General features: G+C 52.3%; 1 protein-coding gene across 1 annotated transcript; it reads right to left on the bottom strand.

Moving 5' to 3' along the window:
• Positions 1-5405: 5405 nt before the first annotated feature.
• Positions 5406-8125, bottom strand: LOC125099249 (uncharacterized). Its single transcript, XM_047728704.1, has 2 exons — positions 8019-8125; positions 5406-6517 (listed from the first exon to the last, which is right to left on the bottom strand). The coding sequence occupies exon 2, from the start codon at positions 6446-6448 to the stop codon at positions 5597-5599; it is 852 nt and encodes a 283-aa protein (XP_047584660.1). The 5' UTR covers positions 6449-6517; positions 8019-8125; the 3' UTR covers positions 5406-5596.
• Between the last annotated feature and the right edge of the window lie 6559 nt (positions 8126-14684).

Here is a 14684-nt window from a genome sequence, read left to right as displayed (position 1 = left end):
AGGAGGTAGGGCCAGGATTCAGATCCACATCTGTCTGACTCTAGAACCCACATTCTTTACCACATCCAATTCTGCTTCCCCCTAAGCAGAAGTGTGACTTTTTTGAAAATAGCCTTGGATTTGGTCCCTCTGGCCTCTCTAGATATCTCACCCCTAACCCATTGTGGTTATCAATCACTTTCTTGCTGAGCTCCCCGCCTGGGGCCAAGGCCCCCGGGGCAGGGTTCCCACCCTGTGCTCAGGGACAGCCTGCCCTCTGAGATGCTCCTTTAGATAAGCTTTTCCCTAGCTCAAGGAGTTTGGGAACTCTGTGCTCTTCCTTACACTTTGGCCATCTCAAGGGCCACTGACACAGGAAAGTTCCTGAGCAGGCCTCCAGTCAAGTCGCCTGGCCAACTCTATTTAATCCAGCATTCCTCAAGATACTTGAGAAAGGAGCCCATTTGTTTTTATGAAAAAAATCATTTAACATCTCACAAGACGGGTATTTCTCATAACACGCTTTGCAAATACGGCCTCCGAGCTCGCTCCTGAGCTGACCATAAATGGTCTCTATAATTTGAATTTGTCACTCATGCTCCCCCTTCTCCAGCTTGGCTGGAATTCTTACGGCTTCCATACAGCCCCCCCCCCCCAACTCACATTCCTGCCCACGCACTCCTGCTTCAGCTATAGAAAGAAGACTTCTGGTGCAGGGCCCGGAGCTGGTGCTCCCTGAAGCCTCATTTCCCTTCCTTCGTTACTGTTCACCCGTGCATTTTACCTCAAGGGATCACCGTTATGGGTACCCGTTCGTGTCTTGCTTCTCCTGCCTAACATTCTTTTCAGAAACATGGTTCTACATGTCAGGAAAGACCAGGGCTACTTACAAATGGCTCTGTGGCTCTGTGCGTCACAAACTGTTTATTAGCAGTCCAAGATGAGATAAGAAACTTGCTCGTAAATTAGCTATATGGGTAAGCACCCCGTTTCACTCAGCTGACTAATTTTTTCTTGCCATACAGGCTCCATATTGGAAGCCGTGGACAGACACACGTACGGGCTACACGGTCTTGATTGTGGATGGAAACTGTGAGCAATTGGTGGGTTTGGCACTCCTCTCGACTTTGCCCATCAGAGTTCTAACAATTATTTGGTATTGTGTCTCCTCAACACCCCATAGTTCATCAACCCTATCCTGTTGTTGGGTATTTGGCCTGTTTCCAGGTCATTGTGACTAATAAAACCTTGCTGCAAACGGATATGTATGCATCCGTGTGTTTTCTTCTGTGGTTCCCTCAGTTTTTAAGGACCACGGATCTGAGGCCAGAAAGGTGGAGGGTCAGGAGTGGCACAGTAGGCAGGCCTCCCACCCTGGCCTCCTGACCTGTGGCCCCTTGTTCCTTCCTCCAGCCAGAACGGCCCTTCCTACCGCGCAGATTTTCCATCGCTTTCATGCTTTTCTTTGCTAGGTTATGAGGTTTCTGCAGTGTTCCCACATGTTGTCTTTGGGAGCTTGAGAGAAATCCTTTTGGAATGTCCTGTGCCTTCTCCCTCCGAGTTCCCGGCTTTGTTCAATTGTTCACGATAAATTCCTGCCCTGTTGGGAGGGGCCCAGGAGGCTGTTAAGTTTGCCAAAAATGGTGGTACCAACTCAGGCACGGCACACGTCTGAGGCTCTTGGCTTCTACTGAGATTTCACCTTAAAAGAGGGCAATGTGGGTGTAGTTGTGGGGGCAGAGGGGACCTCCCTCTTCTAGTTTTCTGCTCCCTATGTAGAGTCAGCAGAACCAGTCAGGGGCAGACAGAAAAGACAGTGAGGGGTAAGGTGGGCCTGGGGAATGGGGTAGGGGGTGGGGAGGGCTAGGGGGTGGAGAGTAAAGTTCATAAGGTTCAGAGATGGGGAAAGGTGGGTGGGGGAGTGAGGGTTGGGAGGAGGACAGTGTGTTGCTCCAACGTGCACCTTGGCAATATGCGTGTATTTTCTGGAATTGTAGAATGGTGGTATCAAATTATCTGTTTGAAAAGGGCTATGCCAGATTTTTTTTTTAAACATACAAAAATAATTCTAATGTCACGCACCTATCCCCAGTGTGACCAGTGGATTGGGCGATGGAGACCACAGGTGACCTTTGAGGAAATTTCTCCCTTCGTTTCTTTTTTTTTTTTTTAAGATTTTTATTTATTTATTTGACAGAGAGAGATCACAAGTAGACGGAGAGGAAGGCAGAGAGAGAGAGAGAGAGAGGGAAGCAGGCTTCTTGCCGAGCAGAGAGCCCGATGCGGGACTCGATCCCAGGACCCTGAGATCATGACCTGAGCCGAAGGCAGCGGCCCAACCCACTGAACCACCCAGGCGCCCCTTCCCTTCGTTTCTTATTTCCCAGAAAGAACATATACCCGGTTAACACTACTCTGTTCAGAACACTGGTGTTGAGGGGCAGCCCAAACCCCTGGAGTTAAACACCACCCTTGGTTTGTCTAATTTACTGCATATTTTGGATACCAAGGTTTACCTCTCTTTCTCTTGGAGTCCATTCAATAAATACTAAGGAAAAAAGAGATTGGGAGAGAAAAGACATTGGCTGAGGGTCAGAGCCCTGGGTTGGAATCCCAGCTCTGCTCTGCGCCCGCTAGAGGAGCTTGAGCATATCACTTTTCTCCCCTCTGAGCCTCAGTTTCCCCCTCTGCAAAACAAGGTGCTAAAACTTAGCCTCGTAGGGAGCAGAGAGGGCCAAGAGCCTGTGTTTCAGGCCTTGGCGGCATGCCTGGAACCTAGTGTGGGTGCTCGAGAAATGAGGTATGCGTGCAGGCGTGAAGGACTTTCCGCTCCCCCCCTACCCCCAGCTGCAGGGACGCCTAGCTTCTTCTCTATACAAGCCGGACGGCACACTAGGGCCATGGCACTGTTCTGTTGCCAGCATGCCGCTTCCTGTTTACATGGACCTCACAGATGCATGGCTTGAACAGTGGACATGGAGGCCTTCCTGTGGCCTCTGCGTGGCCACGTGGAACAGAGCGTCTGCTCTAGCTACGAGCTGTATTTTCTCTGGACTTGGGCTAAGTGACTGCTGCAAGGGACTTGGGAGCCGTGAGTAGCCAAGTAAATAAATACTAAGAAAAAAAAGCAATTTGGGGGGTCCAACACAGAGATCCTGTTGCTTGCATGTACATCCACCCCACCCCCCGATGGTCAAACTTCATTTGAGCGCTGACTATGTATGGGCCTCGGCAAGGATATTTACCATTCATTGGGCACCCACAGTGCACATCTGCAAAGCACCCACTACTTGCACGATATTATAGTCATTATTGAGCACCTACTGTGTATGTAATGGTCTAGAATGACTCTGCCATCCAGCTTTGGAAGAGCTGCTGTGTTGGATGCACTGTAATCATCTCTGTCTTCATCATCTATGCCTGACCTCTCTCCCTCAGCTTTCTCATCCATGTGATAGGGACAACAATACCTTCCTTGAAGGATTCATGTGGGGATTAAATGAGTTGATACATAGAAAGCACTTAAAACAATGTCTGGTGTATAGTTAAGAGCTTAATAAATGTTGGTCATCATGAATAGTTATTAAACAGTCATTGCATGGAAGACAGTCTAACTATCCTCCAGGCAATAATAGTTACCACTGTTGAGCAACTCTTGGGGCACACGGCCCTATAATCACTAACTGAGCTCCTGTTGTGAACCAGAATTGGGCTAGACACTGGAGACCTTAAGAGCAGTGTCCTAGACAAGGATCTTACACTCCGATTAGGGGGAATTAAACTGTTTTCGAGGTGGGCATCTCCAGGAGAGTCAGGGATAAATCTTATGCAAATATGGACCTAGAGCAGGAAGGGGATGGCTTTGAGAGGCCAGACAGAGGATTTGGCAACCAGGACATCCTCTCTTGAGTCGGGTCAAAGCAAATTCTAATAAGCTGTATTCCTACAAATGTTCACATGAGGAATGGGTCTCTTGGAGAACTGAGGACCCACCAGACAAAGGCCAAGGTCTTCTCCCTCAGGAGGAAAGGGATACAAGAAACAAGGAATATGTTACACTGCTGAGTTTTGGACCCAGGGAAGATATCCCCTGGTTTCCAGAGATGAAATAGAAGTGGGGGGAGGGGAGAGTTCAGTAAACTAAGGGTTCCATAACCCCTTCCTTCCTCCACTCCTGGGGAGGAGGCCATGGTGACCTCATGGTAGGGATAGTCAGGCTTCCCACTTTCTCTGTTTGGCCACAGAGCTGGGCCAGAGCAGGCCACTCCGTCCAAGAGTCATGGAATCTTGTGGAACTGCAGGTTCTGCATTATTTCAAGGTCAGCCCCATTCCACTCTCTGACCTGCCATTGGCCCTCATATTTCCAAGGAGACAGGAAAGCTCTGACAAAAAGGGCCTGGCCCTGAAGTTCAGAGCCACACAGAAATTGCCCTGAGGCCTGAAATGGGAAGCTGGCTCAGGACTCAGGAGGCCCGAGTTCTTGAGGGCCAAGAGGGTGGGGGGACACTCTCGATTCTCAGCCCAGGCCTGTCTTGGGTCTAGGAGGACAGACTCAGAAATATCAGAGTCTGGGCTTCTTAGAACCCCTCAAAAGTACGCTACTCATTTACAGAAGGAAAAACAGGCCTGGAGAGAGAAAGTGATATACCCAAGGTCCCACGGTAGGCTAGTGGTAGAACCAGGCTAGAATTCCAGTCTCTACTGTGCCTTAGCCAGCGGGATGGTGGAGAGCTGGATGCCTTGTGGCCTGACTTCTCAGCACCCAAATCAGTTCAGTCTCTGAAGGTTTGGAGCCCTTGGTAGCCCAGGGAACATTTTCTCAGACATGTGCTGCGAGAAACCTGGGACCTCCTCACTCTGACCTTCCAGCCCTCTGGCCTGGACAGAACCATTTTTCGGAGATTTCCCAGGAAGGGCAGTCTCTCCAGGGGCAACCATCCCTGGCTGACCCTCCCACTCGCCATCCTAAAGTGTTTCCTTACTTCCACCCTAATCCTTGGTCATTAAAACATATCCTTAGAGGAATATATGAAAAGCATTTAGAACAGTGACTGCTGCATCGTTAGTGCTGTAGGAAGTTCTGCTGTAATTATCCATCATCATTGTTTCTACTCACATTGGGCAGTGCTGAAATGAACACCAACCGACAATCCTGAAATCAGAAGAGGAGGAGTAGGGTTTGGGAATGAATCGCTAGTCTATTTCTTCCCACGGGGAAACTGCCCGGCTGACCCACTCAAGATATAAACCAGAGATTCCAAACCGAGGCCTGTGGGCTTTACATCCCACCTGCCAGGATTTTTCTTTGGCCTACAGAGCGCTATGACATTTTTGAATTTGTTGTTAGCATCTAAAAATGAGATTCCTGGCTTCTCTTGAAAAAGCAACAACCCGTCAGAGAGCTGGGTTTAGAACAAGTATTTCCTCTTTACCCAGCCCCGTTCACCCATTAACTTCTACCTTCCTGGCTCTATAAGTCCTTCTTGAGTTTCTAACATCCGATCTAAACAGGTGTCCCCACCCCGACCCCCAGCAGAGCCATGGAAGGAGCATGTTGCCACAATTTATTTTCTACAACTGTGGCCTGATGGACATGTACGCATTTCACGGTCGATGTTACCACCAGCTACAGGGTTTGGAGATCGGCTCGGGGGCTCTCCAGCCCGAGCGGATTGCCTCCCAGAACTTGGGCAGACGGCCTAAGGAAAAGATCCCGTTGCTGAACAAGGGCAGCTCGGGCAGCTTTGTGCCCGGCCTCTGGGGCAGCTCAGGTGTGAGTCTCCGGCTCTGAAGCCGGTGTGGGCAGCTGGTACTGGCGGAGTCATCCAAGCACCGCAGGGCGTTGACACCCCTGGTGGACGGCACCATGCTCGTGCTGGTGCAGTGGTCGGAGGCAGCCACGCTGGTGACGGGAGTGGAGTAACTGCGGGGGAAGGAGTGGTCTGGGCTGTCCAAGTGGATGGAGGTGGCGGCGCGCTCTAGGTAGCTGGCCGCCAGCCTCGGCAGGCTCAGGGATGACTTGGGGCAGTGGGTATAAATGGCATTGGTGGATCTGTCAAGGTAGTTGATGCCTTTGATGAGTTGGTCCAGGAAGGTGGGGCTATAGGGGCCGGAGGGGTGATCGGTACAGAGCAGGCAGCCGGGGCTGCCGCGGCAAGCGGGCCTCCTGGACACCTTGGGGCGGTTCGCGAGGTGGCTGGTCTCTACACACTTGGAGTTGTAGGGGCGGCCCATGCAGATTTTCCTCACTGGAAGCTTGGGGGAGCCGGGGCTGTCGGACTGCTCAGAGGGGCTGCTGCATCTGCTGAACTCCGAGCCACTCGGGGTGCGGGGGCGTTTGAGACTGTTGGCCCGCGTCACGGTGGGGCCGTGGGGCCAGCGTGGAGTCTGGGCTGAGGAGGACAGGTTGTTGGCATGGCTCAGGCGTCTGGAAGTGTTGGAACGGCTTACCAGGCGTCCAGACATCATCCCCGCTGGGCAAATGAGCTTTGTGGCGTTGACCTGCTGTGAGCTCACCCGGAACCTGGCTACCTGGGCCTGGTGAAGACAGCTGGGTCAGCTCCGCTCGGCTCCCTGCCCCTTCCCTGCAGGCTTTCTCGCCTGTGTTCCCTCTGCCTCCCCAACTCTACCCTTCGCCCACTCTTCCTTCCCCTCCCGGGCCCAGGGATTTTTAAATCGGAAAACAGACATCCTAATCTTCAGAAGGCAAGATCCTGAGAACTAATGAGGCCAGAGAACCCTTAGGAAAAAGTGGGGCCGTCTGCTTGTTCATTTAGCTCTCGCCCATATTCTGAAATTCCGATTTGCCTTTTAAGCGAGGACTCCAGAAGACCACGAAAGCCAAGAACTGAATCTCTAATGGGGAAATTCCAAGCACCGAGAGAGGGAGACACCTTCTTTCCAGGTAATATTAAGTTGCTAATCACCAACAGCACAACACACCTGATACTAAAAAAAAAAGAAAGAAAGAAAGAAAGAAAGAAATGTATCAGGGAAGTGATGAAATACTATAGGTACTCTCTCGGTGCCTGGCCCTGGGCTTGTGTCTTGCATGGAATTGTTGCTACAAATCAAGAAAGTGGTCACTATTCTATTCTTGGTTGACAGATGGGGAAACTCAGTCTCAGAGAGGTGACATGACTTGCCTCAGATTCCACGGCTTGTAAGTGGTGGGGGCAAGGTACTATCTTGGGTGTGTCTGGTGACCTCTGAAAGACTGTGCTATGTCGAGGTGACTTGGCTCCCCTCACAGTCTCTTAAGGAAAAGTTCTCCCTATACCTGCTCTGCTTGCTGGGTGGGGGCACTCATGGGGAGAACCAGATGGACAGAGATGCTTGTTAAACCCCGTAGCTACGTTGATCCTGACTTTAGAAACCCCAAATGAGAAGGGGGGGAGGTAGTATGACAAGTCTACCAATGGGGGCCCACTTGTAAGGTTACAGCCTTCCAGGATTTCTGGTCCTGACCCTTTTTGGCATTGGCGGGGGGTCCTCCTCATCTATTCTACAGGAGGAAGGGGCATTGGGATTCTTACTCCTTGTGGTCCGAATGTGAGTGCTTCACTGAGACTAAGGCCTACCCAGGCCAAGAAGCTGCTCAGTCCATTTAACCCCATCTTCTGTCCCAGCCAAGGCCAGTGGAGTCCTCCCTTCCTTGTCCCCATTGTCCCTCAGTTCGCCGATTCTCTCCTACCCCCAACCAGAGGGAAGGCTTTGGTTTCTCTCCCCCAGTACTGCCAGTTTTTGCTGCTCATTTTCCACTTCTGCCTCGTGAGAACATAGCAATATTCGAGTTTGTCCCACCCAGAAAACAGCTGCCTGCCCCTCTTCTGGCCCCCGGCCCTCAGCTGCCCCTGTCCTTCGGGTCTGAATCCAGTGGAATGTACAGACCTTTCCCTTTTTCCTTCCAGGTCCAACCCCACCCTGTCTTCTCCTCCGGAAATATTGGAGGTGACTGAGGGCTGACCCCCAGGGCCCCACCCTTCCCTCCCTGGCTGGCTAGGCCCCATCAGCCATCAGGGCCCTCTCCCACGCTTACTCTGTCTTTAGGAGGTAGATGACTTAGCCCTCCTGTTGCTCTCCACGGGGCATACCTTCATGCCGCCACTCCAGACTGCTGGCCATGTCATAGAGTCATGGAATCCTAGAGCTAGGAGGGGCCTCCAGAGGTCATCCTGGCCAGGCCCCTGCCTCTGGGCCTGCGTCACTCTAAGCCCTCCAGGACAGATGGGCCCTATTTTTACAACGGGACTGGGGTGGATGTTTTCCAGCGTTCCTTGTTGTTTTTCTGGTGTTGAATTATGGGGAGAGTCAGAAATTTCTGTACTAGTCCTGATACAGCTCTGCTTGGCGGTGGTCGGCATCCATCACTTCTCACTTCTCTTTTCTCACTGGCTCAGCAAACTTTTACTGAGTCTCCCCAGAGTGCCGCCACTTCAAGTGACCCATTCTTGAGTATAAATGCTCGATCTCTCCTTTCCCGCTGAGGTCAGCGACCCGGTGTAGAGTGTCTCCTACACGGCGGGCTCTGGCCAGAGCCTGAGGACTCTTCAGCCAGCAAATCTCAGAAGCTCCGTGCCCTCCACCCAGCCCTGGTCCCTCAGGACAGATTTGCCAAGAAAAGCCTCCCTCCATCATGTCCTTCTCTCAAATATTAAAAATACGGTTTTACTTTCTATTTTGAAAAATTTTCAAACTTCCTGAAAACTCACAAGACTCCCATGTAGTCCTCATCCAAATCCATAAATCATTAACGCTCTTGCCACGTTTATCACTACACGCACACACGCACACACAGAATTTTTATTATTCTGAGAGGAAGTTGCAGACAACTGTATCTTTTAGGCCTGAACACTTGGACATGAATCTCCTACGTGCTCAGCGAACAGGGACATTTTCTTTCTTGTTTTTTTTTTAAGTTTTAGATATTTATTAATCAGGGTAAACCCCAACATGATACCTCAACATGATTTCATGCACGTAGAGGGGAAATATTTCCTGGACGAGCAGAAAGTTGTGTGGATGGTTCCCGGAAGACCTTCCTTCTAAGCAGCTTTATAGTGAAACATTTCATTTAGAGGTCTGGACCTAAATGTTTAGTTTGCTGTAATCTACATGCATTGAGTAGAACTTGTACCGATCACAGGGACCCCGTTCGTTCCAGGATTCTGGGTTATTACTCCTACCCAAGCTGACATCCGGATTGAACAATGGCAGGCACAAGATATAAGAGTGTGGCTCTGGTACCCCCCTTGCCAATAAAGACAAAGAGGAGGATCGAGCTCGAACACTTCATGGCCTGACCCAGGATCTGGCAGAACATGATCTCGGCAGAGGTCGCAGGGCCAGGAGAAGAACAGATCACATCTGCAAGGCCCCGGTACGAAGTCGTCCCTACACCGAGGACCAAGGGACATCCCGGACATCTTCTCATGCTTCCACACTACAATGACCAAATACAGGACATTTGGCCGTGGGAGGGAATAATCATCTACTACACGGTCCTTATCCACATTTCACCAATTGCCCCTCGGACATTCTTCGTGGCAACTCTTCTTCCCATGCAAGCCTCAAGCCAGGAGCATGCATGGCCTTCGTTCTCAGGTGTCTTTGGTGTCCCTCAACACAGAGCAGCTCTTCAGCCCTTCTTTGTCTTGGAGATCTGGACGTGTTTGAAGAACGTAGGCATGTCAATCTGGAGAGGGTCTGGGTTTAATCGGATGTTCCTGAATGATCAGACCCAGGATTGTCATGTTCTGTGACATGGAAGGCACTGTGTGGGTCCTCCTGAGCCCAGAGTCACAGAGCCTTTTTGCCCTGGGGTAGGATGGTTGTCATTGCTGAAACAGGGAGCCAAGAGGAGGGATCAGAGGTCCCTCCAAGGAGGTAGAAGAGAGGTGTGGGGGAACTCAGCAGACCAGGGGAGCAGTGGTAACAGTTCCCTTGTGGGGCCTCAGCCTGGCCTGGATCTGCTCTGGGCTGGGGGCCGGACAGGCAGGCAGGCAGCCAGCGAGAGGGCTGGGCCTCTGTGCCATTTGTCCTGAAGGTACCCAGACATCGAGATCACTGGCCATTTCTGGCCTGAGCACTAAGAACCTCTGGAAATAGCCCCAGGACAATTATTTTAGGAGGAATGTGTTATTCCTCCATCTTCTCAGAAAGCCAGGCTACGTCCCAGAAGATCAAGACTGTCCCTCTCTGGCCTCCCCAACTCCAGAGGATCTCTAGCTATTCTGGGGGCCACAGAGGCCTGTGGAGCCAGAGTGGGGTCAAGGAGACTAAAAGCTCTCTCCCTGGAGTGGGGGAGGGGAAGTTCTGTCCTTGGATCCTGGATTTTCAGGGACAGCCTTGAGTCAGGCTGGCTAGCTAGGGTCCAGCTGACTCCAATCCTGAGCCAAGGAGGGGGGTATGGAGAAGCCTCCTGCCCTAACTCTTGCCCAGCCCCATCCCCAAGAAACTGACATGGGCGGGGCACCTGCTGGGTGCCAGGACCTTCCACCCTCTCATGTAATCCTTACAATGCCCCTAAGGGGTAGGTACTGGTTTCCCTAATGAGGTAATTGAGACATAGAAAGGGCAAGAGACTTACCCAAGCTCACCCAGCAATCAGAATTGGAACCTGGTGCTCTAGCTCTATCCAGAGGTGGGGGGGCACTCCTCTCACTCAGTGACAACACAGTAAGTGACCCTGGGAACTGGATGGTGTTGGGAGGGGTCCAGCCTAGAGACACAGGCTGGTGGGCAGCTGTAGCCCTGCCCCCATCCCCCAGCAAGCCCGGTGCCTCTCCCTCCCAGCACTGCCGGAATAAATGCCAAGATCTCAGAATGACCTGGGTGGGTGGGTGCCCTGCACAGTCTCCAGCCGCAGCTGTCCCCACCCTTGCCCCACCGGATCCAGCTCCAACCTTGGCTCCTGAACTCCATTACCAAACCAGCTGCGCTTTCCATCACCCCTTGCCCCTCCATCTCCCTCCCATCCCCCATCTTCCACCCCAGCAGCTCCACCCCTCCCCTCTTGTGTCCCACCATATCCATCAGGGGCCCTTACTCTACCCCAGGCATGAGGAGTCGGAGGGCATCTCATTTCTCTGGGCTCTCCCAGAATGGAGGAAACAGCCTCCTTCTCGGAGACCTTAGGACCCTGCCCCATTTACACATCTGCTGCTGATTAACCAACCCCCGCCTCTGACACCCCCACCTGCCACTCAGAAGTTACCCTTCTCCCCGGTGCCTGAGATGGCAGGAGGGGTGTGTTCCCATGTCCTTTCTGTCACGTGGCTCCTGAAAGTGTCAAAAATAAGGAGCAAGTGAAGGTTGGCAGCCCCGAGTGAGATCATCAGCAGCGGCTGGCGGGAGACCCCCACGTCAGTCCAGGGGACAGGGAGAGCCAAGGGCCATGAAACTTTCTTGGCTGTCCCACCCTGCCTGGAGGATGTCTGTGCCCAGCCTCAGGCCACTATTAGCAGTGTGACTCACCTGAGCCCTTACCTGGCATGGGACCAGCTTGCCTGCAGGGCTGAAAATCTTTCTTAGGCTGGGTTCTGGCCCTCCCCTTAGCTACAGCCTTTCACCCACCCAAGCACAGTGAGTCACACACCCTCACCCCCAGACACCCTCAAGGCCCTCTTCTCCCCAGCGCCAAAACAGCCTTCCCCAGGCCCACATGTGGCAGGTACAAGCCGAGACAGATTCGAGCTCAGAAGCATCGGGGCAGGTGTGGCTTGGCAGGAGCCCCAGCCAACAAGAACTTCCCTCTCGCCAAGCCACCTTCAGGATTTGGGGGAAGAGCGGCCAAGGTAGGAGTGGACGGGGCTCCTGTCTTCACGGGGCCTGGGAAATTCCCTCTAAGGGAGGGGGGCAGTGGAGATGATATTCACGTGTGCGTTTATCGACCACCTTGCTGGAAGAAGATGTAGGAAGTAGGACAGCGAGTAACTGGCTCATGCTGTGACCTTGGGAACGTGCTTGAACTTCTCAGTACCTCAATCTGCTGTTCTGTAAAATGGGCAGGAAGGGTCCTCCATGGACCTTGTAGACTGACTGGCTTGCAGGACGGGCTAATGTTTGTGACATGCCCTCGTGTGCTGCAGGCCTGGGGAAGCAGCATGGGCATGCCGGGGTCAGCTGGGACTGACTCACAGAGCTGATCTGTAAAGTATTCCAGAAATTGGGGATCGGGTTGTTAAATCACTGGTAGCTTGAAATCAGCCTTGGGGGAGTACTCACATCTCGGGGACTGGCAAAGCAACACATCAGGTGTATTTCTTTGTGGGTATTTCCTTTTTGAGACCCAGCCCACCAGCCTACCACCCATCCCGGCTGCGCGACTGTGGCCCCAGGGACTGAACCTTTCGAAATTTCTGTTTCCTTAGCCATAAAACCATGATCATAATGGCCTGTCTGTGTCTAGTGCATACTGTGTCCCAGCTGCTGTGTGTAACCTTCTGTATCAACTTGGCTGGGTGCCTACATGGCTGGTTAAAACTTATTGCTGGGTGTGTCTGTGAAGGTGTTTCTGGAAGAAGTTAGTATTTGAATTGGTGGGCTGAGGGAGGCAGACCCCAGTGTGGGTCAGCATTTTCCAACTTGTCGAAGGCCAGAAGAGAACCAAAAAGCTTGAATTTGTTCTCTGACGGCCCGCGTTGGGCTGGCAATCCATCAGTCCTGGTCCTTACACCTTCAGACCTGGAATGACATCTACATGACTGGCTGTCTGGTTCTCAGGCCTTTGAACCACACCACCTGCTTGCCTGCGTCTTAACTTCCATAATTGCATGAGCCAATACCTAATAACAAATTTCTTCATATAGATATATATTTATATATATTTACATACCTACAGACTAAAAGTATGAGTTCCCCCAAAATTCGTTGTTTGTTTTTTTTTAAAGATTTATTTATTTATTTGACAGACAGAGATCACAAGTAGGCAGAGAGGCAGGCAGAGAGAGAGGGGGAAGCAGGCTCCCTGCTGAGCAGAGAGCCCAATGCGGAACTCGATCCCAGGACCCTGAGATCATGACCTGAGCCGAAGGCAGAGGCTTAACCCACTGAGCCACCCAGGCGCCCCTTCCCCCAAATTCATATGTTGACACCTAACACCCCATGTGGTGGTGTTTGGAGGTGGGGTCTTTGGGAGGTGACTAGGTCCTGAGAACGGAGCCCTCACGGGGTTAGTGCCCCAGAGAGCATCCCACCCCTTCCGCCACGTGAGGACACAGCAAGAAAGTGCTTGTGCGCCCCAGGACTTAAGCTCCGACCAGACACAGAGGCTGCCAATGCCTTGCTCTCAGACTCCCAGCCTTCAGCACTGTGAGAAATAAATGGTGGTTCCTTTGAGTCTTCCAGTCTGTGGTCCTTTGGTATTATAACCTGAACACAGGCTAAGACATCTCTGTATTTCTTCTTCTTCTTCTTCTTTTTTTTTTAAAGATTTAATTTATTTATTTGACAGAGATCACAAGTAGGCAGAGAGGCAGGCAGAGAGAGAGGAGGAAGCAGGCTCCCCGCAGAGCAGAGAGCCCGATTCGGGGCTCGATCCCAGGACCCCGACACCATGACTTGAGTCGAAGGCAGAGGCTCAATCCACTTGAGACACCCAGGCGCCCCTGGGTTTCTTCTTACCGGTTCTGTCTCTCTGGAGAAGTGGCTATGATACTGTGCTAAGTGTTTTATACGCAGTTGCTCATGTATCCCTCCCTCCAACCTTCTGAGGCAGGACTAGCACCTGCGTTCTTCAGGTGAGAAGCTGAAGGGCGGAGGTAAAGTAACTCACCTGAAGGAACACGGGCAAGGTTAGGAAGCCTAGCAGTCTGGGTCCTCTCTGCCTTCCAACCGCCGTACCTGCTGCCACTGGGCCATCCTGGCTTCGTCAGTGGAGACGCCGTGCTGAGCATTTTCCGCAGGGAACAGGTACACCTCCAAGCCCTCCAGCCTTGTCGGGGAGTTTTTCCTGTAATACCCAGATAAGACAGCTCCAACCTCCATTCCGGGAGCTGTGGGAAGGTGGAGCCTTTCCTGCTCTTTCTGAGGAAGCCCAAGGGGCTGTTGCTGTCTCTGGTCACACTCACTCTGGGTCCCTGCTTCTGGATGAGTTCTCAGAGCCTCCCTCCCTTGCTGCCTCGCCTTCTGTGACCGTCACCTTTTCTCAGGGGCTCCCCCCTCACCTGGCCACCATGACCACCATTCCCTCCTCCTCTGTGCCCCCAGCCCCCACAGACATGCAGCAGCTGTGTGTGACAGACTTTCCTAATGGTGCAGGGTGACCAAAGGGGGACAATCCAGCACGGGATGAAAAGCTGCCCACCTGGAACAAATGGTGATGACTCAGTTCATGTCTCTCGCCCTCCTCTGTCCTCAGGCTCTGGCCTCCCGCCATGAAGCTGGTGGGACACCCTGCCCCATCTCCCCTCCTCCCCTCTCCCCATTTGGGGGCCCCTCCCCCCTTGGCCTGTTGGTGGCAGGGTTGACATTTCTGGCTCTTGTGTACTCCACAAAACTGCTCCCTTGATTCTCAGCTGGGGTGGGGGTGAGGTCACCTTCCATATGAAGGGGTTTTCCTCCCCTGCCCCCACTGAGATGTGGAAGCAGCTGCTGACAATGTCTTGCTTCCTGTAAATCTGCTTGAGATGACTTCGATCCCTTCAATTACGGAGGGAGGTAAACGCCTCATGTTCCTGGAGAGGTACCAACTCTGAGACGTCGG

The sequence above is a fragment of the Lutra lutra genome, chromosome 4 (genome assembly GCF_902655055.1).
Source record: "Lutra lutra chromosome 4, mLutLut1.2, whole genome shotgun sequence".
In the NCBI taxonomy this organism is placed as follows: Eukaryota; Metazoa; Chordata; class Mammalia; order Carnivora; family Mustelidae; genus Lutra; species Lutra lutra.
This window is presented reverse-complemented; position numbering and strand designations above follow the sequence as displayed.

Bases quoted from the DNA above. Each gene is read 5' to 3' on its own strand.
- LOC125099249 (XM_047728704.1), bottom strand. From the start codon at position 6,448: ATGATGTCTGGACGCCTGGTAAGCCGTTCCAACACTTCCAGACGCCTG.